Genomic DNA, 26,636 nt, shown 5'->3' with positions numbered 1-26,636 from the left:
GTAGTACGAGAGAGAGAGAAAAGGGAAAAAGAGAGAAGGAGAGAACGGAGAGAGTCCAACTAGCAGCGCGTCAATGTACCAGGCGCCCAGAGCACTCAGAGCTATCCAAGAGTAATCTCTACCTTCTCATGCTAAAACATAACATACCATGATAAGTGTGTGATGGAGAAAGAGAGAGAGACGGATAGAATTAAAAAAAGAGAGAGGAGAAAAGAAGAGTGTGAGCGTCAATGTACCAGGCGCCCAGAGACATCTAAGAGTATTCCAAGAAACTGCTTTCTGGGTCTAATATCGCCCCTATTCTAGACAAAAAGTACCAGGCGCCCAGAACTAACGACCAAGAGGTATCAATAAATCCGTCTGCCAAATGCATTCACTCTAATATCTCCCTTGTCCCAGTCACAATAAAGTCATCTATGTTATCCATCTGCAGTCAGTTCAACACGGGCCCGCAGTTGAGCGAGTCGTCTGCGATGATGGACAGGTGGTGCGCGTAGTGCGCTATAAGCCGGTGGTAGTGCTCGTCGTTTTCGCTCGATAGCTCTTCGGAGAGATTGGGGAGACCAAAATACGACGGAGAGAGAAAGAAAGAGACAGCGGAGAGGGTCCAACCAGCGCGTCTATATACCAGGCGCCCAGAGAGACACAAAACACAACTTAGCAAAGAGAAATAAAGAGAGAGAGAGGCAGAGAGAGAGAGAGAGAGAGAGAGAGAGAGAGAAGAAAAGAGAAAGAGGAGATGATCCAACTAGCAGCGCGTCAATGTACCAGGCGCCCAGAGACGCCTAAGAGTAACCCAAGAAGCTACTTTCTGGGTCTAGTATTGCGCCTATTCCAGACACAAGTACCAAGCGCCCAGAGCTAACCAAGAGGTATCGCTGCCTCTTCTTAGCCACAACTTAGCAGACCATAATAACCCTTACTGCAGTAAAATTAAGGTCCTCACTTTTACAGTTCAACACGAGCCCGCAGTTGAGCAAGTCGTCGGCGATGATGGGCAGGTGAGCGTAGTACGAGAGAACGAGAGAGAGAAAAGGGAAAAGAAAGAGAGGGAGAGAACGGAGAGGGTCCAACTAGCAGCGCGTCAATGTACCAGGCGCTCAGAGGTATCCAAGAGTAATCTCTACCTTCTCATAGCTACTGCTACAACTAACCTTAACATACCATGATAAGTTTGTGACGGAGAAAGAGAGGGAGAGACAGATAGAATTAAAAAATAAATATTTTTTCTTTCTTTCTTTCTAAAAAAGAGAGAGGGGGAAAGAAGAGTGTGAGCCTCAATGTACCAGGCGCCCAGAGAAACCCAAGAGTAATCCAAGAAGCTTTCTGGGTCTAATATCGCCCCTATTCTATACACACAGTACCAGGCGCCCAGAGCTGACCATGAGGTATCGCTGCCTCCACTTAGTAAGCCGTTCGAATATCACCCCTATCCCCTACAACCTAGCAGACCATAATGACCTCTATTCCATTTACAATAAGGTCCTCTCACCTTTATTGTCCATCTGCAGCCAGTTCAGCACGGGCCCGCAGTTGAGCGAGTCGTCGGCGATGATGGACAGGTGGTGCGCGTAGTGCGCTATGAGCCGGTGGTAGTGCTCGTCGTCCTCGCTCGATAGCTCCTCGGACAGGTTGGGGAGGCCGGACACTTTGCGGTCGTATATGCACCTGGAAACAACCATGGATTAATTACAAAGGTTATTTATTATAGGTCTCGTGCTCAACTCAGTCAGTACACAGAATAATAATAAGTACTACGTACAGAAGTTTTACTTCGCGAAGGTATTTAAAAAAAATTATGCACAATGTCATTAACAATATGGTGCAATTTAGCCTGTCTCAAGAGTCAAGCACCATTTTGTTGATAAACGTCAGTGATCGGCACTGCGCCGTAGCTATAGGGCTGACTTCGGTAAAATGATGTGACGTGAGGTGCCAAACTGCGGAAAATGGCGGGGGAAATACATTATAGCATGAATTATCATGAATAATATTAACTACTTATTTACCTCTCAGTATCTTGAGGCAACTTAAAAAAGTACATTCTGTGTTTTTATTATTATTTAGGCAGTTAAATACTGCACAGTATTTAGTACACCATTTTCTTTATTTCCTTCCATCATACACTAGAATACGCGTGCGTGAGTCAATGTTCGCTCGTATCTGAGGCCTTGTCGAATAGTATCCTGTAGGTGGGCCATCGTGCGTGTTTTGTTTTCGATGTAATCTCGCGGAGATGAACAGGCCTGGTATAACGCTAAAACTATATTACACAACCTACTGGAAGCTATCTCGCTCTTGTTAAATGTGTGCAAGCGAAACAGAAAGCACTTTTCAGTCCAACTATGCAAGATGTAATTATACGTTGTATTGTATACGCTGACTGCGTGATATATTTGCTTGTATTTATGGCCTCAACTCTCTTTGAGGGACCTATACCAGATACCAGGACCACTTAAGTATTTAAGAGTATAATGATAGTTTCACGATTGCAAGCGAATGTGACCCATAACGCTGACCACATACGGTTCAGTGACGCGTGTACAACATCCCAAACGTTTTGAACTGTATCTGTTATTGACTCGAAGTACCAGGACCACATAGCTACTGTTAATTGTGAAAAATCTAAGACGTTAAAATAGCGGTATCGTTATAGCCAATGAGCTGCTGTCATAGTGACATTGACGTAATGTCAATGTCACACGATCAAACGTCAGAATGGAGGGACGCGCGGAGACGACTCCGCGCGCTTTTGTGCTACTGCTAAGTGATGAATTGTAATTAAAATAAGGCAATATAATGTGAAAGATGAGTATCCAGTGTTTTATTTATGAGAATAGATCGACCGGCCTTTAATACTACTTAGGAGTCTATAAGCATGACATCACTGTTCAGTATGTCCGTTAGAGGTGCGAGCGAGTCTGACCCTTAACGCGACCACATAAAGCTCAGTATCTTGTGCACCACTCAAGCTGGCAGCCAGCGGCCGCGCTTGCATGCCAGAATGTAACCCTTAACGTTAACCAAATACAGCTCAGTATCGCAAGCATCGCTTTAGTTGGTGACCGCGCTCGCATGCAAGCGAGTGTGACCCTTAACTCTGAACGCAAAAGAACCAAAGCGTACTGTGAGACCTCATAGTATTGTTTTTTATACGTAATAGCGTGCACAACATCCAAAACATTTTGACTCGAAGTACCAGGACCACATAGCTACTTAGGAGTTATCACTGTCCGCGACGGTGCGAGCGAATATAAACCTTAACGCTAACCACATAGAGCTCATTATCACATCTATAGTCTGGTCTGTGAGCACGTAGAATTTTGTCCAATGACCACAAGCTACCCATCCTTATCGCTCGCGCGTAATGAGGATCAGTACTGTTGTAGAAAATTCAATAAAACTAGTATCTACGTTAATCTTTAAGACATAAGAAAGATGTATCTTTTTGAATTATCCAAATCGGACCATTACTTACGAAGATATTAAGTAATAAGCAGCTGTCCTTTTCTGCAGCAGCTGGCCCGCCCATGGGAACGGCGAATAGATAGGTAGGTACGTAGGTTTAACTCAGAAAAACTAAATAACAGGTAGGTATTGCGTGTACATCGAAATGATCTTCATAGCAATGTCTTGTAGCCTAGGCAGAGTGTATCTGCCTCAGCTATACCTTATTGTTAGAAGTAAATAAATTAATACTTATACATTTTTATATTTGACTTGGAAGAAGACAACACTTATGAACACTTTATTTCAATAAATCGCCAATTATGCCACCGCGGAGACCCCAATCGCGTCTCTGCGTTCCATTGAATCGTATGAGCGTATGGATTTTTAGCGTTATTTTTCACAATTTCTATTTTTAAAAATTACCTATCGATAGCTTACTTTATTCTGATGAATAAATGTCATTACAAGTTTTTTTCTAAAACTCATAGTTTGGCTAGAAAAAAATATTTTCTATCCACGCAGTACGCCGGCAGCGTTCGGATCGGATATAGTGACGTCATCGTCCCGGCGCCGGGCGGTCAGTGAACTTTTTTAGTAATTTGGCCATAACTTCGTCAATTTTTGTCGTAGAACAAAAATTTTTGGACTGTGTATTAAGGATTTCTTAGCCCTATAAATCTGCATTCACAGCTAAAAATCGAAATGATCCTCATTATGTTGCTATCGCGCTCGCACACTCACTGCGGCCGCCCGTCGCACAGTCGCGACAGCAATATAATTACGCGCGAGCGATAAGGATGGGTAGCTAGGGGTCATTGGACAAAATTCTACGTGCTCGCAGACCGGGCTTTACCTGTGCAGCATAGTGTCGAGTTGCCGGAAGTGCGTGCGACTGCGTGTGAGGGTCCATTCGCAGACGTCACCGGAAGCGCTCCAGCTTGTCGATAGAGGTCGCGCCGACTCGTCCGATGACGTCACGTGTGAACGCACTTTGAGGCAGATCCAACCTGGAAAGGGACAATAAGTACGTTAGTTTCAGATAATTTTTATAGTAGACAGTGAGATTTCTGTGAACAGAAAAAAATTTAAAACTTCCCCCTGGGTCGAGTATGACAGGTCATACCTTAATCCCGGTCAGAATATCACAAGTCTCACTTTCCCCCGGATCAGAAATTATCACAAGTGTCACATGCCCCCGGGTCAGAATACCACAAGTCTCTTCTAGAAGCGAGCGCAGTCCTCGAGTTTGGAAGCGACAGGAGTCTCACCTGCCCCCGGATCGAGTGGCACAGGTTTCACCTTCCCCGGGTCAGAATATCACAAGTCTCACCTGCCCCCGGGTCGGAATATCACAAGTCTCACCTGCCCCCGGATCGGAATATCACGTCTCACCTGCCCCCGGGTCAGAATATCACAAGTCTCACCCTTCCCCGGGTCAGAATATCACAAGTCTCACCTGCCCCCGGGTCATAATGTCACAAGTCTCTTCTTGAAGTGAGCGCAGTCCTCCAGCTTGGATGCGGCAGGAGTCTCACCTGCCCCCGGGTCAGAATATCACAAGTCTCACCTTCCCCTGGGTCGGAGTCCTCGCAAGGCACGGTCTCGATGCTCAGTCCTCCGAGCGACACCCTCTCGTAGTGGAAATGAGCGCACTCTTCTAGTTTGGAAGCGGCAGGAGTCTCACCTGCCCCCGGGTCAGAATATCACAGGTCTCACTTGCCCCCGGGTCAGAATATCACAAGTCTCACCTGCCCCCGGGTCAGAATATCACGAGTCTCACCTGCCCCCGGGTCAGAATATCACAAGTCTCACCTGCCCCCGGGTCAGAATATCACAAGTCTCACCTTCCCCTGGGTCGGAGTCCTCGCAAGGCACGGTCTCGATGCTCAGTCCTCCGAGCGACACCCTCTCGTAGTGGAAATGAGCGCACTCTTCTAGTTTGGAAGCGGCAGGAGTCTCACCTGCCCCCGGGTCAGAATATCACAGGTCTCACTTGCCCCCGGGTCAGAATATCACAAGTCTCACCTGCCCCCGGGTCAGAATATCACGAGTCTCACCTGCCCCCGGGTCAGAATATCACAAGTCTCACCTGCCCCCGGGTCAGAATATCACAAGTCTCACCTTCCCCTGGGTCGGAGTCCTCGCAAGGCACGGTCTCGATGCTCAGTCCTCCGAGCGACACCCTCTCGTAGTGGAAATGAGCGCACTCTTCTAGTTTCGGGAAACGACAAGAGGGCGGCGGCGCGGGCTGGAAACAATATTAAAATAAATTAAAGCCCGGTCTCTGAGCACGTAGAATTTTGTCCAATGACCCCAAGCTACCCATCCTTATCGCTCGCGCGTAATTATATTGCTGTCGCGACTGTGCGACGGGCGCCCGCAGTGATAGTGCGAGCGCGACAGCAACATAATTACGCGCGAGCGATAAGGATGGGTAGCTTGGGGTCATTGGACAAAATTCTACGTGCTCACAGACCGGGCTTTAGTTAGTCTAACTTTTTCTAGATAACCCCTCGTGCTAAGCTAAGTCTACGTGTTACGAATGGGTTTCCCACAATAGATAGTCCAGCGGTGTTTGAACTACCGACGCACGGCAAGACAGGAATCGGCAGTTCGCCACTGACACTATAAATTATTGGGCTATAATATTATCACCCTATCAAAGCATTGTGTAACTATAACTGAGGTAACCATTGATCATCACCACAGTCAGACTTCATAGAGGCCCGATTGGCATATTTGTCCCTTTTAGATTTTTACAACCTCTTCAAAAGATCCCAATGGGTTCAACTATGCTATCACGTAGACGCTAATAAGATGAGATTTCATCCCATCCAAAGATGACCCAGCGAGGGCATCGGGAAATCTGGTTTCTGTCTGGTCTGGGTTTTTTTTTTTGTATGGGACGTGACCGTTCTTCTTTTTGTGGCACAATACACGGAGAATCTTGGTCAATGTAATGGTTAGTCCGTGATTCTTGGTCAATATAATAGTTAGTCCAAGACTCGTGGTTAGTTATTCTAATGCCCGTTTTCACTATCAATGCCTAATTTTTAAGTGACCACTATCAGAGTAAATACAAATGAGTAGGTCATCTTCATAGAAACGCCCGAGCGCGGTTTGTATGTGAGCGCGCCAATACGTATGCCGCTCGGACGTTTCTATGAAGATGACCTACTCATTTGTATTTACTCTGCCACTATGGTAACACTAATCAAGAGTTTTCAAAGGGGTCACTTAAAAATTAGGAATTGATGGTAAAAACGGGCATAAGACTCGTGGTCAATATTTAATGTTCAGTGGAATAAGTACTTACGTTGTCAGTCAAATCGAAGGTAGCCGACGCGGGCGGCGCCGACTGGCTCATGGCTGATGTCTGTGACGTCACCGGCGTCATGGTCAACGCCGTCAGGGATATTGAGCCTGGAAGGAACAGAATCATCACTATCAGGTCATTAAGGCACACTTTCCACGGTCCGTCTAGCTCAGAGGGAAGAGCAGTTGCCGGAGCAAGCGAAAGGTTGTGCGTTCGATTCCCATCTTACGCAGTTTGATTTTTGCAAGTTCTTTGAGATGCGACTCCTAACGGTTGGGGAGGCCTGATGTTCGCATATTTGTCCCTTAGTCGCCTCTTACGACATCCACGGGAAGAATAGGGATGGTTCTTTCTACTCTGACCAAACCAAACGGCACTGGCAAGACCTGAGCTTCGTATATTTGGTTCTTAGTTGCCTCTTACTTACGACATCCACGGGAAGAGTGGGGGTGGTTCTAATGTATTCCGCCTGGACAACATGGTATATGCTTAAGTTATAAAACTACCAAAACCATAGGGTATCTTATTTGATCAAAATAAACTTACCAGGTGTTTCTCGCTTACATTCTTGCTCGGTGGACGCTCTGGTTGAACTCCTGGACTCCGAGCTGAATCTGACTGATCTGTAAAGGAAAAATAAAAAATATAGTGATAAAGTATTCAGCCAGTTTGATGCCACGATAGCTCACTCGTGTCGTGACACAAGCATATTTAGCTTAGTACGAGGAGCTAACGGGACTATTAGTAATTTATAAAATAAATTATAAACGGACTATAAAAATGATTTTAGATGGATCATGTAACTGTTTATCTTGATGTGACTAAAAAGTTATTTTACCTGTTCTTGTGCTTGTTGACCAAGTGACCGTTGACCAGTTGGTCGACGGCCAACCACCATCGACACATCAACGACCAGCAGGTCGTCCCAGGTACCGCTGGGAAGACGAAGTCGCTAAGGACCTGCGCGATCTCCACGCGATAACTGGCGAAAGGCGGCGTAGAACAGACCGAAGTGACAACTCTTATTGGAGGCCAAGACTCACTTTGTGTCGCTGCGCCAGCCCTAGTTTCAAAGGTCTATCATAATAATTATTATAGGAGGAACTACGACAAACATGCCTCTCTCTCTCTCACCTGTGGAAGCCCGCGCTGTGCGTCATGCTGTCTCGCTCCGGCTCGGCGAACGCCCGCGCTGCGAGCGACTGACAAGACATCACCGAACCGTGAGGGGAGCCCTGAAACAGAATACACGAAATTAAGCACTATTGCAGGTGCAAAGGATTGCGAGTCCAATGACAGTTTAACTTTCCCCCGGGACAAACTTGACCTTCACTGGTTGGGTTGTTGGCGGTCAAGCTGTAGATCCTGGCTACACAGGAGTTGCAGCGGTGGGAACGAGGTGGGAATAGTCCCGTATATTATTATAGGTGCAAATATTGGCAAGTCCTACGAACTAAATAGGACAGAGGAAGGTAAAATAGATGGATTCATCAGTAAACAATATTGCTTATCTTGAATGCTAGTAAATTATATTATTTATGTATTTTCCCTATGTAATACATATAAATAGCCATGATAATTACAGAACAGAATACATGAGCGATAAAATTGCAATAATTGGACATATCGTTTAGAATACCGGTATACCTAACCTCGTTTGGAACTGAATTTAATGTGGCGCTTCTTTTTAGCATTTGCCAAAATTGCTCGAAGCACAGGTTCTATGGTAGCACAATTACTTAATAGTTCTTTACTGTTGGTAGAGCAAAAAATAATAAGAAAAGTAAGTGTACACTGTAAAGGCTCCTCAAGAGCAAAATTTGTTCATTTGCAAGTACTATTTTAATGTCTAAACAAATATAATTTTTGATTTGATAAGTAATCAAAATCGGTGTTGTCACGTGTTGTCTTATCAAGTAATTTAGAAATCTGTTACCGATTCTTATTGTACGATAAAATGTATCTGGGTGGTTACTCCGAAAAACGTTATCCGAACTTTCGAATGTTACCATCTCTCTCACGCAAAACGATATGCCACTTGATGCCAGCATGGGTGACGGTGACAGATAGACCCAAAACTTGTAACCCAAGAGTTGTAAAGAAACTGGGGGCTTTTAGTCTTCAATTCGAAACTTGAGTCTATTTTCAAGACTAGGACCCGTTAGTTACATGATTCTGAGTCTTTTCGAGTCTTCTGAGTCCTTTTGAGTCTTTTAAGTTGTTTGAGCTAGACTGATTCATGACTCAGGACTCAGTCATGAGTTCTTTCAAAAAGATTCAGCCTTTGAGTTCTTTTTGGAAGGACTAGTCTTTTACAAAAGACTCAAAATTTTGAAGGACTTGAACTCTAAGTTTTATTTATAAGACTCGAGTCTTCAAAAATGGCTCAAGTTCTATAAAATAAGAATCCAAAAGTCCAGATTCTTACAACACTAACACTATAGAGTGCGCTTTACACGTGTGGTGGCTCGCTACTGTTCGTTTTCCAATAGTTTTGATAGACATTACACTATCTTTATGTGCATATACGTGTACACACACAAGGAAAGCTCACTCGCCTTCGTGAATTGCAAGAACTAGTATACCCGAACGTAGCGTTTAAGAGTAGACCTGCAGATGGTACAGATAACTCCAAGTGCTGTCGCTGTCACATTTACGCGTCATTACGAAAAACGTTCTCTCGAGTGGCACTTAAAACGAAACAGTTATTCGACAATGTTCCAGTGGTTGGCAGATTTTGCTTCACTGATAAAAATATTACACGACATACTATGAGGTACATCATTTGCAATAAATATGTTTCTTCCCGCGACTTCACCCGCGTGGTTTTTGCTAAAAGGAAGCTCTTGGCCTGCATCTCACCTCACCTGATAAAAAGTGAAAATCAGGCCAGAGATGGAAGCGAGCCTTTCCCAGAATCAACCAGAAAGGAACAAGCCATCTTACCTCCAATCCAAACCAAATGAGAAATAACTCAGTGTCCACGCAAGCTTTTTTAAATATTTTTTACACTACCAGGAAAAAAACTATTCTATGTTTTCCTTGGGTGTCAAAATCTCAAAATCATCAATTTTTATCTGTACTCGTAAATCAGTAGGTACAGAGTGAAAGATAGACCTTAACTTCGAACTCCTCCTATGTTCTTCTGATTAACTTCGTTGCGGGTCCAATGACAGTTTAACTTGACTTCAAACTTGACCTTCACTGTTTGGGTTATTATCGGTCACGCTGTAGATCATGGCTACACAGGAGTTGCAGCGGTGGGAATGAGAGGTGGGAATAATCCCGTAATCGCAGGGTAATATTTCTTGCGCTGCAGTGGTAGTGTTAAATTAATACAGGGATGTGTAAAAGCGCTTTTTAGAGGGCTATCTGCAGAAAATTAATGACTTTTATTTAAAGTGATAATTTGAAACCTAGGGACAAACATAATATTTTAGCACGCGATTAAGTCTTCCTGTGAAAAGCCGTATCTCAGTCAAAGCAACTACCAAACTCTATACCGTTCATCTAAGCCGGTTCACAGACTGACAGAATTACTTCCACATTCATAACATTAGTATAGATTATTATCTGCCACTTTTCTCAAGTATGCGGAGGTCGTATCTATTGTGGATTTGTGGATGATCACACGAAGTAATATCAACTGGAGATCCGATCCTACGCACTGACTGACGTCATAATATTACTAACGAGGTGGTATATTGAATAATGGGGCTTGCGGCCGTGATATGAAATGTATAAAATAACTAGCTTTTGCTCGCGGCTTCACCTGCGTGAAATTTAGTGTACCAGATCGGTATAAATTATAGCCTATGTGTTAATCTGGGTTACAAACAATAATACTGTAAAGTTTCAACAAAATCCGTTCAGTAATTTTTGCGTGAAAGAGTAACAAACATCCAGACATCCAAACTTTCGCATTTATAATATAGTAGGATATAAACCTGATAAATATAGACTGGAAATCAATTTAGAAAATGTTTATAACGTGTTTAGTTTGCTTGAAATTATTCAGCGGATATTTTTTATTAACTCATAATTTCTGTAAGATACGCCATATCTATTTTTTTACGGACTGCAATATTAGAAGACTGTTTTCCGCGTTTTCTTTTGTCACACAAATGCGCTGTGCTCGTGTTGCCTAATTGATTTTTTCGTAGCAATAAGACCGCCTGTATTCTTCTTATCGTGTCGACAACAAACCTACACAGGGTCAAACAGGGTTGCAACTCAAAAGTAACTAGAAGTTGCAGTTTCGTTGCAATGAGGGCTATCGTTTTAGCGCTCACCAGTTAGCGCCACTGTAGAGTAAGGTCCTGTCACTTGCTAGTAGCGAAGACAGTGGCACCAACTGGTGAGCGCGAAAGTGGTAGGAGGACTATCGCATTTGCACTCATCAAGATGGCGCCACTGTAGAGTAAGGTCCTGTCAATCGCCAGGGGTGCCAACTGTTAAGTATAAAAACGATAGCCCTCATTGCGTTTCACTGTGTGTTCTGGGCCTAATGCAACTTTATATTCTTCCGATAATCCTTGTTCCTTGTCTATGCTACGTTTATTTTCACTCTCATCATGTGAAATCTTATATCATCTTTCTCGCTCCGTATTCCAGTGCAATTCATCTTCCTAGTCGCGTAGAAAAGAGACAAAAACAGCAAGAAAAGAGTCCGTTTGAATTTGAATATTGTCTTATCGGCACCAAATATGGCTGCCCATAATCATGATGTTAATGCCATTGTTCCATTGTGTCGTCTACGCTCCTTATAAATATAAACGCGTAGTTTCGGAAGTAGGTTAACAGCTGGCTTGAGACAGTAAAACATATTTATGAAAGCGGATGGCTCGGAGAAGCGATGGCTGGGTTTGAGAGATAAAGGAATAGGGGCGGTTCTACATGTTATGGTGAAAACCGGCCCTGTTTGGCAACTAAACGTCACAATCTTTTAAGAATTTAGTATGGTGTGTGTCGCATGAGTAGATAGGTTATAAATTTTAACCCGGCGAGGATTTGGTGGTGTCAATTTGACCCCGCTCTTCATATTTTGTGTCGTCATTCATCATCATCAGGTCATTTAGTCTCCACTGCAGGAGCACGACCCTCTAATTGACCAGAGGCAAATGGAGGATTTGGCCTACACTCCCCACGCTGGCCAGACGGGTTGGGGAGGCATATTTTGTGTAACAGTTGTTGTTGATTTTGAACATCTCAGTATCATAAGGGCATAGGGCTAATCAACCTGATTTCTAATTCATAAATCGATTAATCAGTCTCAAAATCGGCTTCTTAGGCCCAGAACAGACAGTGAAACGCAACTGCAACTTTCTGATGATTCTTATGAATGAAACTGAAACTGATATTTTCAAACTGGTCGCGTCATGTGTGGTCTCTCAACGGACGCTATGGCAGAAACTTAGATGCAACTCAAAAGTAACTAGTAGTTTCAGTTTCGTTGCAGTTGCGTTTTACCGTCTGTTCTGGGCCTTAGTCATCCAGCAATATCTTTGCACAGCATCGATATTAGACTGCACTTCTGTTAGATAACCGTCGAAATCGAAAGCTCATTGTGTGTGTTTCACACAGCATTACTTTCGTGTACACGCAACGGTTCCTCAATGACGATTTATTAGTTTTACTCAAGTTTGAAGAAGGATTCGATTTTGTGGTTGTCTGACACGCGAGAACGGTATTCGGTGTGTAAACGGTAATGTAAGGCTTAGGCTTTTTCCACCAAGGCGGAGAGGAGACGAGCGGAGTGGAAAGGAGACGAGCGGAGAGGACAGGTGACGTGCCTAGCTGTCAGTCTATTGCTGCTTACTTTTTAGGGTTCTGCAGTCCTGACAAGGAACCCTTATAGTTTCGATATGTCTGTCTGTCCGAGGTTTTGCATGGAAACTATTGGTAACCTACTAGAGAGCTGTAATTTTGTGGAAGTATGTATCGTGACACGACACGCACTTGGCTAATTTTTTAATTACTGGGTGAAGCAAACACAAAATCACGATTAATACTTTGTTTTAGTGCTAAGACACTCACCTTGACCTTGGCGAATAATACGAAAATAGAGCTCAATTTGAACGAAAAATGGATGTTTGTCACAATATTTCTAATGACATAGAAAGTAGGTAAAATAAAGAACACATTTCATGCCGTTTTTGAAAGAAGGAGAATATAGGAAAGATAGTAGAATTACACAACAATTATTACAACTACCACAACATTTACAAGATGCAAACATCTATTAAATATGGTCGATGTTATGTTTTCAATGACATTTCATAATCACAAATAATACTCATGCATGTAAGGTTTGTATCATTAAGTGACGTTCGAAAACTTGATCGGAACTCAAGCATAGATACATCATCATCATTTCAGCCACAGGACGTCCACTGCTGAACATAGGCCTCCCCAATGATTTCCAGATTGAGCGGTTGGTAGCGGCCTGCATCCAGCGCCTTCCTGCTACCTTTATGAGGTTATTTGTCGTATTTTCTTGTCAGATCCTTCAGACGATGTAAAATTGTAAATGACAAGAGTTGACTCTAAATTATTAATTGAGATAATAATTCAATATCCAATTAATTAATCGATCAAAATTTTGGCGTTGACACCATTAAGCAATGATTTCTAGATCATCATTAAAATCAATTTATTTCTACTCAATAAGTAGATTCAATTTCAATTAACTGTGAAATAATAAATATAATTGGTTTGAAATCAATGGATAGTCAAAATCTTGTAATGACAGTTTGCTATGTTACCAATTAGTAGGAATGGGAAAATAATATTTTGGAAATGCATAAAAAGTATTTCAAAATTGCTTCATGGTGTCTATAAAATTGGGTATTTGACATCATTCACCAATAGTTCAAAAGCACAACTTTTTTAAACACACTTCATTCTGTGAACTTAATTAATTTTAAATCAACAGTAAATTATGATTTTTAGTCGCTTTATAATTGATAAAAAGTTAGTCAATAGAGTTGGCTAAATAGTGACATCATTGGCTTTCATTGCCCTACAAAATCATGGGAGAGTCCCTTCTTCGTCTTAAAATTTTGTTAATGGCCAGGTCTAGGATATTATGGCCCACAGAGTGACCTGCATTTAGACAGTTCAGTAACATACATCAATTAATTGATTGGTGATGTCAAGTACCCAATTCTAACATGGAAATAGGTATGGTATGGTTAAAAAAAACAAAAATAAAACAAATGACATACAGACAACATCTATGCCGCTAGGTCTAACTGCTCACATTGTGACCACAGAGCATCCATCCATCGGAGCAGACGCCGAACACCCTTCTCATGGTCGGTAAACACTAAAATATAGCAATTTCACTTTCAAAAATGCCATTTAGTTAGTTTTTTCACCAATTTTAACACAATGCACTTCACTAGTTATTCAATTTAGAAAACTCCAAATTTGAATTTTGAATTTGCACTGACACTAAACTTTTTTTTGTTTACTTTTTAATAGAACACTCGTGTTTTCGCTATCGATCTCATTTTGGACTGAATGTTTTTGAAGCACTGGCGAAATATTTCGAAAGAGTTTCAGCATAGAATCGCAACTTTCCGGTCCAACGGTTAACTGGCTGGATGCAAATGAAAAAAATGAAAACCAGACCGCTGCAGCATTGCGACAGTAAAAACAATATTTACATTAAAACTGGGCTACAAAACAAAAATAGATGTCTGTCCCCCTGCTATGACTGCAGGATAACTCCGACCGAGCTAAGTTATTGAGTCCCAAGCTTCGTTTCGTGTTCGATATCACTTGTGACGTTAACAAATCAATGTAATAACGCGAAACTAATTCAGCAAAAAGCTTTTTCTCGTGAAATATTCGCGAATCGTAACTCAAAACGCTAATTCGATTTGACAGCGGCGGACGCCCCGCGCCCCGCGGCGAGCACTGGCGGTCGATGGCGGTGTTGTCAGTTCGGGGAGAATTTACCCCACTTATGGGAGAAATTAAAAATTCGCACTACAGTATATTAATCAAGTCGCGTTAAAAAAACTGAACTAGATTTGTAAGTTTAATTACATCTTGATGCAATACCAACATTGCGATATTGTAACATTTAAATAAAGCATTGTTAGAGCAAAAAACATTGTTTTATTGTGCACTTACAAAAATTCACACAAGCGCTAGTTAACATTCGTCCAGCATCTTGATAACGGTTATGAGTTCTCACAATTTTGTACAGTCGAGAGCACATCAAAGTATACATTTTTTTGTAGCAAAATAGTACCTAATCCAACTGTATAAGACACCACAATGTTAAGCTTAATGTGCTGCTGTTAAAGTCAAGTAGGACAGGGTCGAAATGTCTTCACGCTAATCATGCTTACTCATTGCCCCAAAATAGCGGGATAGTTCTTAGAATGATTTGTAATTTCGCGTTGAATAAGGTGATTATGAGAAAATAATTGAATAAGTTAATGTTGAATTATTTTTTGTGCGATGACTGTGAAGTATTATACAGTGTGTCCGGGCTTGTAGTGATCAAACTTTAATGGCGTAATCTATGGACAATTTTATCGATGAAAATACTTCAAATTTGGGGCTTGACCCATTTGTCGCAAAATTAGGAGGATTTAAGTTTTTATTTTTTAGTTTTCACCTCTCCCTCCAAAAACAAGTGAAAACGTGGGTAACTTAACATTAATAAGCGAATATTTGATATCATGCAATAGTCAATAAAATTATCTATTAGTAGAAGTGGAAAACGGACACAAGTTTCATACATTTTATGGAAGTAAGAATGGATTGAATTAGAAAAAGACATAATTTTTTTCACTTCTTTTTCAGTTATTTTCCAACACAAGAAAAACCAGGTCTTTAAAGTATGTTTTATTTGCATTGTATTATTAGTATTTGAGCTATTCTACAAAACTAATGTAAATTTATTAGTCTACGTCTATTAGTTTCGACGTAATTGTTGAACAAAGATACCCCTTCCCAGCCGGTTCCATAGCGCTGCTAACATGCGAAAATGCACTGCCTGAAAGAATCACACAACCTATTCCGACGCGCTATGGAACCGGCTGGGAAGGGGTATCTTTGTTCAACAATTACGTCGAAACTAATAGACGTAGACTAATAAATTTACATTCGTTTTGTAGAATAGCTCAAATACTAATAATACAATGCAAATAAAACATACTTTAACGACCTGGTTTTTCTTGTGTCGGAAAATAACTGAAAAAGAAGTGAAAAAAGTCATGTCTTTTTCTAATTCAATACATTCTTACTTCCATAATGTGTATGAAACATGTGTCCGTTTTCTACTTCTACTAATAGATAATTTTATTGACTATTGCATGATATCAAATATTCGCTTATTAATGTTAAGTTACCCACGTTTTCACTTGTTTTTGGAGGGAGAGGTGAAAACTAAAAATTAAAAACTTAAATCCTCGTAATTTTTTGACAAATGAGTCAAGCCCCAAATTTGAAGTATTTCCATCGATAAAATTGTCCATAGATTACGCCATTAAAGTTTGATCACTACAAGCCCGGACACACTGTATATTAAACTGTACAAATAGATAATGACTGGATTCCGTGGAGGGTAGTTGAACGGGAAGGTCGATCTGTTTTAATGGTTTCAATTTATTATTTAATGGACTTTAGTGTACAAATTTGGTGTTATTTTGTGTTCTAAAGTGCAGTGAAGTGATAAATTATAAAAAACATTGAAATACTTCGAATTTGAGCGCGCATCGAGTGTCGAGTGGGTTGTCGTATGAACAACCCGCTTTGGACCCGGTGGCGTCTCGAAACCTGCTTACGGGCATACTTAACTCCACGGAATCCATGAAAAATCAATAGAACTGAAACACCCACGTTCTATTGTTATCTATGTCAATATTTTTCACTCGACATTCGCAGAAATAAACCTCCCAGAGAGGTTTGGTTGCCACAAATAAAAAAAAAAAAAAAAAAGATAATGACTTCGTACTTCGGAGGGCATCAGTCCAATCACTCCAATCGGGGCAATATCAGACGCAAGGCAGTCTAACATCAAATACCATCCCGTTTGAAACTCTTCGTCAACTTCAATACGTGTTAATTACTGCTATAACTTCCTATAGAGTAGGTAGGTGTTATAACCTTTATAAATGAGAACGTTTAGATGTCTGGCTGGATGGATGTTTGTTACTCTTTCACGCAAAAACTACTGAACGGATTTTGATGAAACTTTACAGTATTATTTTTTATAATCCAGAATAACATATAGGCTATAATTTATGATGATCTGTGAAAAACTAAATTTCACGCGGGCTAAGCCGCGGGCGGAAAGTTAGTTTTGTATTAAAAGGGAACCTATTACGTCACTAGTTTGCGATCTCATTATTTTATGTATTAATTTCACAGCTAATGAAAATTGATAATTACAGCACAGCTAACTCGGTTTTCAGATCTAGAAGATTTCATAAGTCTGAATTATTTGATAAGTACCCAATTTTAAAAGGAAAAACTTACCTATAGGAAGTAAATATAGACAACCTGTTTCTTATTAAAGGGATCTCTAAGACACTCCTACACTACATTAGCATCGTAAATGCATAATGTGACATAATTAAAACGCGAGCGTCGCGTTGTTTACAAACGAACGGCATCCACAAACATCGGTGACATAATTCGTGGCCGGCGATGCGTGGACGCATGCCTGGAGCTGCATGGGTTTAGAACTAACAACTTGCGACGCATTATGTTCGTTCATTTCAGCCAACTGACGCCCACTGCTGGACAAAGGCCTCCCCCAAGGATTTCAACACAAAAGACAGACTGGTCGTGCGCTGCCCGCATCCTGGCTCTTCCCGCGACCTTCATCAGATCGTCGGTCCACCTAGTGGAAAAAAAACCGATACTGATACTGGCTGACAGGGTGCCACAAATTAAAAATCTGTTTTTTTTTTAGATAAAAAGGGTTTTTTTAGGAACATCTGGCTGGTGGATGACTAGATAGTATCAGCACAAGAATTTAAGGGTTTACGATACTTCTTGTGTGTTTTAAGAAAGCCGTACATAATTTTAAAGATCCTAATGTTGTATTGGATAGGAAACCGGTCATGCTGTAACGGTAGAAAGTTACCACAGAATAACTAATAGTACGAAGTTAACAAAAAATTCACCGTAAGCTATGCCCGATAGATTAGTTAATGGCTAATCATCAAAATTAAGACGAATAAAATAGCATAATATAAAAAAGAATGGCCGTGGAAGCCTTCTACATGAGAGGAAATAAGAGGCAACGAATAGCAAAACGTAGCAACGGATTATTAAGCTTCTAAGACCGCTGGACCATTATGGTGAACCCAACACTAACATTTATTGGAATAAAAATAATTAGCAAAGGAGCATTTTCCACACCACAGCAACATTTGCATACAAAAACAAACATAATCAAATTATTCCGCTTATTAAACAATATTTGAGCAGAAGCCCTACGAGTGCTCGCAAGATGTCCATAATGCGCGACAGATGACAGCATGACGTAAGTGCAAAGCTTAAGAACTAATTGTAAAGTTCATTAGACGATCTGGATGATTTTGACTTCAAATAATTAGGGGCATCTAAAGTTAATAGTAACGTGATCCACCTGTTTCCTAGATATAAGTGTCAATTTTACTGCCGAAATAGCTCAAATTTTTAATAGCTTGCGATAATTTTATGACAGTCGGAGAAAAGGGAGCCAGAGAGAGGATCCTCAGTAAGCAGTTGAATGAAATGAAATAGTTTATTCAGTAGAGTAGACCCTTTCCAGAGCACTTATACACGTCGCAAATATAGCTTGCCCTACCACCAACATATTATGGTGCTGAGAAGAAGTGGCGGAAGAAACTCAGTCACCTTTGTCAACCGTTGAGTCAGCAGCAGTTGAGGATCGTCGACCTGATAATCATCATCCATCAGGTGAAAGGAGTTTCCACGTCGCAGTAAAATAAAAAAAGATAAATGTGCTTATGGTCACTTTTTGTCGCCAAAACCGGTGACTTTAGACTCTAAATTCTAAATTTTAGAGGACGAAACATTGGGGAAACCCACAATTTTTCATGTTAGCATAGCAATATGAAAACACAATGCTTTTGAAAAAAAAGTGTTTTGATTAGGAAACCGAACTCCACGCGGCAATAGCAGTCTATAAACAATTTTATAAACCACAGCTATGTCTATGTCCGGACAAATAGCACAACAAGTTAAGCATTGTAGTACCTTACGTACTTGTAACAAGTGTTGTTTTGCAACAAACATGTATAACCTGACGTGCTGTCCACAGTACACAAGCCACAACATTATCGAACATAGTAAAGGGCCATTAAAATGACAGACACGCATTTGTAACGAGTTTTCCTTATCGGAGGTAAATAACATCGCGTTTAATAATAAGAATGAGCAATCAAATTAGACGCGTATAGACGCGGGATTAGTCATAAATGACCACAGCTGGGGGAGATCAGTAAGTAAAACTACCAAAGTTACTATAACAAGTTGCCTAGGCTCGAGAGTCGAGTTGAATGAGATGAGACGCATAAAACGATATAAATCTTCTTTACTAATATTATTAATGCGAAAGTAACTCTGTCTGTCTGTCTGTCTCTCTTTCACGCCAAAACCACTGAACCGATTTTGATGAAATTTGGCATAGAGACAGTGGCGGCGTAGCATGGGTTGGCACCCGGGGCGATCACATCACCCCCCCCCCCCCCCCGTCATAAGTCCTAAGGCACCCCCTGGTACCCCCAGGATTTTTTTGGTGTTACCTACCGATTCGAAGATTCAAAGACAATCGCCCCCCGTATCATGACATAGACCGCAGACTTGTCATGCAGATGCGCCATTGAGTACTAATCTGTGCGACTTGTGTCACCCCCTGATGCTTGGTCACCCGGGGCGGACCGCCCCCACCGCACCCCCCCTTACGCCGCTACTGCATAGAGATAGTTTGAGTCCCGGGAAAGGACATAGGATAGTTTTTATCCCGATTTTTGAAACATGAACGCGTGTGAGAAACAAAATTCCACGCGGGCGAAGCCGCGGGCGGAAAGCTAGTATTTCAATATTTGGATCGATTGATATGCTTGTGTCTATTTTTGAGTGCATCTCTTCAATAAAGAGAGCCTAGGCCCAAATATTAATCTGCGCGAAACTAAATCAGTACGTTACTCGATCGGTCTATCACACACCCTAGGATGCTGAAATAGTAAACATAAATAAAGAGACAGCCCTCCATTCCACCTTAAAGTTATCTTTGAGTAACAGCAGGTTACCTAAACTGCCTAGTGGTTTCGTAAAGTTGACTTTGCATAACTGCATGCAGGTTACTCAAAAAGTCAAACTGTTTAGGCTAGTGGATCTCTACTAAGTAGAGTACTGAAAATAGTGACTGTCAGAATTCGAATTCAGAAGGAAACGCAAACGACAGGCCAAATATTTAATTTGATTCGAGTCTGACAATAACAGCAATGTAATAAGACGAAATGTGCTGGCTGATCTATCACACGCTGTGCCAGTTATGTCATAACTGGTACTGGTGTATTAATTAGTCGACACAAGCATGTACGACGTCCATGTTTTATGTAAGTCTCTACTCTATTTGTCAGGAGAAAACTCGTAAATACCCGTTTTCTTCTTACGATATAATAGATCTTTCACTAACAAGTTTTGTCTATAACTGGCCACGGTTAAGTCCATGGTGTCACCCATTAGAATGGTTTAATGAAACTGTAGAAATTATGTGTATTGGTTGGAAGAAAAAAATCTGTCAGGGTCTTCAAGACGTAACCTATGGACTCGAGAACTACTTGAAAAGACAAAAGATAATTTTAATTAGTAATGAGAATTCTGTGAACCCCTACAGAAATTAGGGTTTTTGCTAATAGCAGTATAGTAAATGCTTTCAACAACAAGGGTGTCCGCGGAAGACTAGCTTCTTGATGGTATGCCCCTTGCGAGCATGACACGAGAAATAATGAGCAGGGGCCTGCTAAGACAGTGTTATCTACTTACCATTATTATTCTCCCGAATTGTTATAAAAAATACTGTTAATTTATTATCATCATCATCATTTCAGCCACAGGTCGCCCACTGCTGAACATAGGCCTCCCCCAATGGTTTCCATGTCGACCAGTTGGTAGCGGCATAGAAAAAAAAATACTCTGGTAGCGGCCTGCATTCAGCGCCTTCCTGGTACCTTAATGAATACTGTCAGTTACCATAAAGTTTTTCTTTCTTACTAAGCATAATAGTCCTCACCTTATCGATCGTAACAAAGTCAGAACCTAAGTTTTGAATGAAATTAAACTTTTCCATATAGAGTAACGCGACTAACTTTCTATTTAATAAACACAGCACCTGACAATAGGTCCTCAGGCCTCCGTTACCACAATCGGTATTGTTGTGTCTAGTTACATCAGCATTGTCTAACGCGTGCCGTCATTTGTGAATCAGGTGCTATCATTGACGGAATAGGCTGTAACTCGCGAAAAAAACTCATAAAACTAATTTTATTTTCGCAAGTAGGCTTTTGGGCCGATGGGCCAGCTAGGTTCTGGAGTGGAGACCACGTACTGGAAAACGCAGCGTAGAACATCCACTCACAAGGTGGACCGACGACCTCATAAAGGTAGCGGGATGGCGCTGGATGCAGGCCGCCACCAACCGGCCATTGTGGAAATCATTGGGGGAGGCCTATGTTCAGCAGTGGACGTCCTATGACTGAAATGATGAAGTAGGCTTCTAAAATGCACTTTTACACGTCCCAGTATTAACCCTACCACTGCTTCGGGACAATAAATGGGCCAGTGCTGAGAAGAAGCAGCGCTAAAAATTCAGTCACCATTGTCAGCCTCTTTTTCAAGGGCTTACAATAGTAATGGTCAATATGAGTCTTTAATTTCAGCGTAATGTCATGCACTGTTGGACAAAGGCTTCACTCATGGATTTACTATTGTTGCCGAATGTGACCGTGCTAGTGTCAATTTATTTCAACTGACATCTTTAACCGATAAATCTACGTGCAACACTAGACTACTCAACATCGCATCAAATTCTTTCGTTGACAAACCGTACAACGTGTAAACTAGATCTAACACGACACACTTAAATATCAACAAACGTAACTCGTCCCAATTCGTACCGATAGCACGTCAGACTACAATTTTGTTGCAAAACCGTACCTATTACGACTGTATAAGATACTACTGTGTAAAGCTTGATGTGCCGCCTGTGCAATTATCAAACAACGATTAGCCGGCCGCTGCGGTGGAAGAAGAAACTGAATAATGGATTTGTAATAATGAAAAAGCGTGCGTGGATCAGTAGTATGTTACCGAACGGTTCGCTTTGCGCTACAGTACAGGTTGTGTTGTGAGTAACTTGAGTTGGGTTAAAAGACTTAAATGGAATGGGAAAAAATTTAAAGCGTTTATAGGTATAGCGCTTAACTCAGTCTGTGCCTGAAATATGGGAGCGGGAGGGATGACATTGACAAAATTACGACGTGACCGAGCACAGGTTAAAGTTTCTAATGGTGTCATCTCAATCACCTCATTCTTCGACCAGAATAAAAAGCCTTGGCTTTAAAAAGGAAAGTTAACTTCCCCATTTTTGGGGAAAATTTTATTAAATGGTATCACTTTTTTTAAACATACAGATAAATAAACATACAAATACGCTCTGTCATCATCATTTTGTTGTTGTAATGCCTGTTTTATTGCAGCACTTAAACTTTACAAGCTAATTCAATCGGGATGATTCATGTAGTTCCATCATCAGGTCATTCAAGTCTCCACTGCAGGAGTTTCTAATTTACCAGAGGCAAATGGAGGATTTGGTCTATTTTTTTACCCAGGACCGAGCCGCCTGGAGACGCATAACACGGAGGGCCGACCCTAAATAAAATGGGAATGGGCCAAGCAAAGAAGAAATGGAGGATTTGGCCTACTGAGAAGTGCTGTCGGCCAGTGCTGAGAAGAAGCAGCGCAAGAAACTCTGTCACTATTACTACTTATACCGAGACAAACTTGACCTTTACTGGTTGGGTTATTGGCGGTCAAGCTGTAGATCCTGGCTACATGAGCTGCAGCGGTGGGAACGAGAGGTGGGAATAGTCCCGTATTACTACTTATCTCTATGCTGTGGTTTAAGCCACCACATCATTACATTAACCGACAAAAACCGGACAGAACGGACAAAACGGTCCATCTGCTTGAAAGCTAATTACATACCTATTGATGACCGTCTAGCGAGACTGACATGCACAGATAGGGTTGCAAGGTGTCCGGTTTATTACGGACTTGTCCGGCCAAATATTGTGTTGTCCGGCCAGTCCGGCTTTTTAGCACCAGTCGAAAGTCAAGCCACAGAAGAATATTCAGTCGAAGATGATGGTACTCAAGACTACTCACTAATGAGCTTTGACAATCGTAACCATAACACTTGTCTATTAAAAAAGGTATGTCCAGCTTTTAGGGTAAAATGTCCGGCCAAATTAAGCACCGAGTCTGGGTTTTTGTGTTTTCGTGCCTGGCAACCTTATGCACAGCACATTGAGTAAATAGTTGCACCTTAATAACATTGTGATAGGTGCGACTTTGCAATGAAATTGTACTGTTAATGTTGATTCTGACAACTGTAAATCATTGTAACATCTGTATCTTCATCGATTTGTTAACTGAGATAATGTTCAAGTCAAGATGATGTTTTTGATTTTAATTCCGATTCTGATGACTAACGCCCGTATTCACAAACGATGCTTAAGTGAAGCAGCAAATCGAACGTACAGCGTTGAATAGAGCTCTGTGATTGGTTCGTGTGTCACTCTATGCTTCCACGTGCACTGTGAGACCTCATAGTAATGTTTGTGAATACGGGTATAAGGCCCGTATTATAAAACGAATCTGAAGTACAAATCTGTATTCAAGTAATATACAAACTATTTGATTTTGATCTCTAGATTGGTCCCATTTTAAAATAGAACCAATCACAAGAAATATCTTAGTACCTAAGATTCAGATTAAAATACTGTTATTTAGTCTTGAACTTTGTATAGAATAGAAGCTCAAAATTCGATTTAAACTTAGATAGAGAGTCAAACTGTGAATAGTTGGATTTCAATATTTCAATCACAAATCACAGGCTTTATGATATTTGATTTGATGTTTGTAGTCCAGCAGGATAGGACTTCTCCCAATTTTCTAAGGAATAAAATATGTGAACGTCAAGCCTCCCCAACCCGTCTGGCTATGGTGTGGGGAATGTAGACCAAACCAAATCATCCATTTGCCTCCGGTCAATTAGAGAGGGTCGTGCTCCTCACTCCTGCAGTGGAGACTAAATGGCCTGATGATGAATCACAGTTTTAAATTTTTCTTATCATCTCTTGAATGTCATCAATAGTGGGCCACAGTTCCAGTTACCCATTTTCGTATTTTTCTTTCGCTCTCATCAATTGGCGATTATTTGCGATAGAACGAGACGAAATTACCTGAAATGGCTAGCTGGAAGTGAGGCCTATAGTCGATTCAGTGAAAAAAAATTGCCTAAAAACCAACAGTAGCAAAATCAATGACATGAAGTCAGCCGAAGATCTCTCAAATCAGTCTGTTACATCCACAGTGAAAGCACTTCGGCTTCGATCGGTCATGTCCCACTTCCGCGCATATTTGCATCCGAATTGGACGTTGCGTAAGTATTATCATACCGCGATGTACGATCACGGTCTACTAACTGAAGGGGGTACGCAAAACTGGTTCGTACCATAAGATAAAGATATAGTAGCAAGACGAGTTGTTAGATGGAGGTTAGGCAATAACAGTGGCAAGACTTGTCAAGATTATGACGCTAGGCAATGATGTAGTTGGCTAACGGAGGCTCTGGATTCTATTATCAGATGGGACACTTGTAAAACTCTTCCTATTTATTTAGATAGGAATTAGAAGCAGGAAAAATGCTCTTTATGTTCTTTTGATTAATTCAATTAAGTCTCATGACAAAACGGTTCTATTTCATTTCCCACCGCTGCAACTCCTGTATAGCCAGGATCTACAGCTTGACCGTCAATAAAAACTCAACCAATGTCCAATGACAGTTTAACTTTTTCCCGGGACAAAGCTGTAGATCCTAGCTACACAGGAGTTGCAGCGGTGGGAACGAGAGGTGGGAATAATCCTGCAGGCTTGAATGACCTGTTTCATATCGAATAAACTAATGGACTAAGTCCAGCAAGCCCTGGGAACCACGACCCAGCTTTTTTGTTTGTTTTAAGAACAATGGCTGCCAATTAATTCAATTTTAATTAGAGTCCAATAGATACCATACTGGATACCGTTATCTTAATTTCAGACAAACGTCGAAACAATAAAAAGTAGGTACAAGAAAAAATGCTATGGTAATAACAACCTTATCCTGTTCAGTTAAAATTCATAGTGACGGATGCGTGCGTCGAAAGTAGGGCTGTGAAAACGTGAAAAAATAGGAAGATAGATATTACACCCGTATTCACAAACGATGCTTGCTTAAGTGAAGCTGCAAATCGAACGCACAGCGTTGAATAGAGCTCTGTGATTGGTTCGTGTGCCACCCTGTGTGTTCGACGTTCCTCATAGTAATGTTTTTGAATACGGGCGATACAACACTTTATCACTTTATTGGACTCCACACAAGACAAGAAAAGAATTACATACAAAAGTAAAATTAAAGGTAATAAATAATTAATGTTGTTGTGCTTCGTGACAATTGAACAACAAGCACCTTTACACAGTAATTTATCATTATCAGCGATCCGACACTTATTTTCTTAACTCATAAAATAAACTGCGATCGAACAAAAAGCAATATTATTACCTAAGAATCGTGTAAATCCTCGTGTTTACTTACAATAATCGCGCAACGCGAAAATAACAGTGCAATAAAATACGTTTTTATCGAATTATAACACAAAAGTACTATAACTAGTTGATTGCAAAATATTTATATCATTCAATTTTATTTCTTACTTCAGAGTGGGAGAAAGTTTAATTAAGAGTCATCTAGCTCCTTAAAATTACCAAGACATATTGACTCCAGTCCAGACTTCTAAATTAATAATATTTCATGGAAAGAGTATTTTAAAGATAGGTGTACTGTATTTTAAAGCATCCAGTAACGGGACTATTCCCACTATTTCCTACCGCTGCAACTCCTGTGTAGCCAGGATCTAAAGCTTGACCGCCAACAACCCGACCAGTGAAGGCCAAGTTGGTCCCGGGGGAAAGTTAACCTGGCATCGGAACCGCAACGAAATTAATCAGAAGAACATAGCCTATATGCTATCTTAAGGGCTACCTTTTTTAAAAAATATTTTTGCCATTCATAAGTGCCAAAATACTGGTCAAAATGTTTATTTGATCTACGGTACGTATCTTACAGCTGCCACAGCGTACTGAAGGAGATAGCCGATAGTGGGGATTGTCCACTGATCGGCCACATGCTCAGCAGGACGAGGTCTGTTTAAAAATAAGATACTAACATAGCGTAAGTTTTTACTAACATTTATGGATCCCTGTTATCTGAAATAAATACTTTTATTTATTTACTATTATTATTATTGTGCCTAGACAGCCCTAGTCAGTTTCTCGGCAGTTCTCATGGCTCTCACACGACAAAGCGCGGAAGTCGCGTCATGCGCACACACATCACCACGCGCGAGGAATGCCCGCCGTTTTCCGCCCGCAGATGGCGAGATATGTATTTCATATGACCGCCTCTGTGGTCCTACCCGCCTAGTGGTTATACCACATGCTTCAGACGCAGAGGTCCCGGGTTCGATTCCCAGTGGGGGCAGAATTTTCTGTTCGGTTTGGTTGGTAG

General features: G+C 41.2%; 1 protein-coding gene across 1 annotated transcript in view; it reads right to left on the bottom strand.

The window, feature by feature from the left end:
• The window catches only part of LOC135085599 (GTPase-activating protein CdGAPr), a 71,507-nt gene extending 56,840 nt beyond the window's left edge, over positions 1 to 14,667 (bottom strand). The window contains exons 1-7 of the mRNA XM_063980372.1: positions 13,993 to 14,667; positions 7,901 to 8,001; positions 7,313 to 7,389; positions 6,767 to 6,873; positions 5,572 to 5,698; positions 4,304 to 4,457; positions 1,493 to 1,668 (exon numbers count right to left, since the gene is read on the bottom strand). Coding sequence (XP_063836442.1) covers positions 1,493 to 1,668; positions 4,304 to 4,457; positions 5,572 to 5,698; positions 6,767 to 6,873; positions 7,313 to 7,389; positions 7,901 to 8,001; positions 13,993 to 14,001 — 751 coding nt within the window. The 5' untranslated portion in view covers positions 14,002 to 14,667. The remainder of the gene's footprint in view (positions 1 to 1,492; positions 1,669 to 4,303; positions 4,458 to 5,571; positions 5,699 to 6,766; positions 6,874 to 7,312; positions 7,390 to 7,900; positions 8,002 to 13,992) is intronic.
• Positions 14,668 to 26,636: the final 11,969 nt, after the last annotated feature.

This window comes from Ostrinia nubilalis, chromosome 29 (assembly GCF_963855985.1).
Source record: "Ostrinia nubilalis chromosome 29, ilOstNubi1.1, whole genome shotgun sequence".
NCBI lineage: Eukaryota > Metazoa > Arthropoda > Insecta > Lepidoptera > Crambidae > Ostrinia > Ostrinia nubilalis.
Note: the sequence above shows the minus strand (reverse complement) of the source record. Positions and strands in the feature narration are given on the sequence as shown.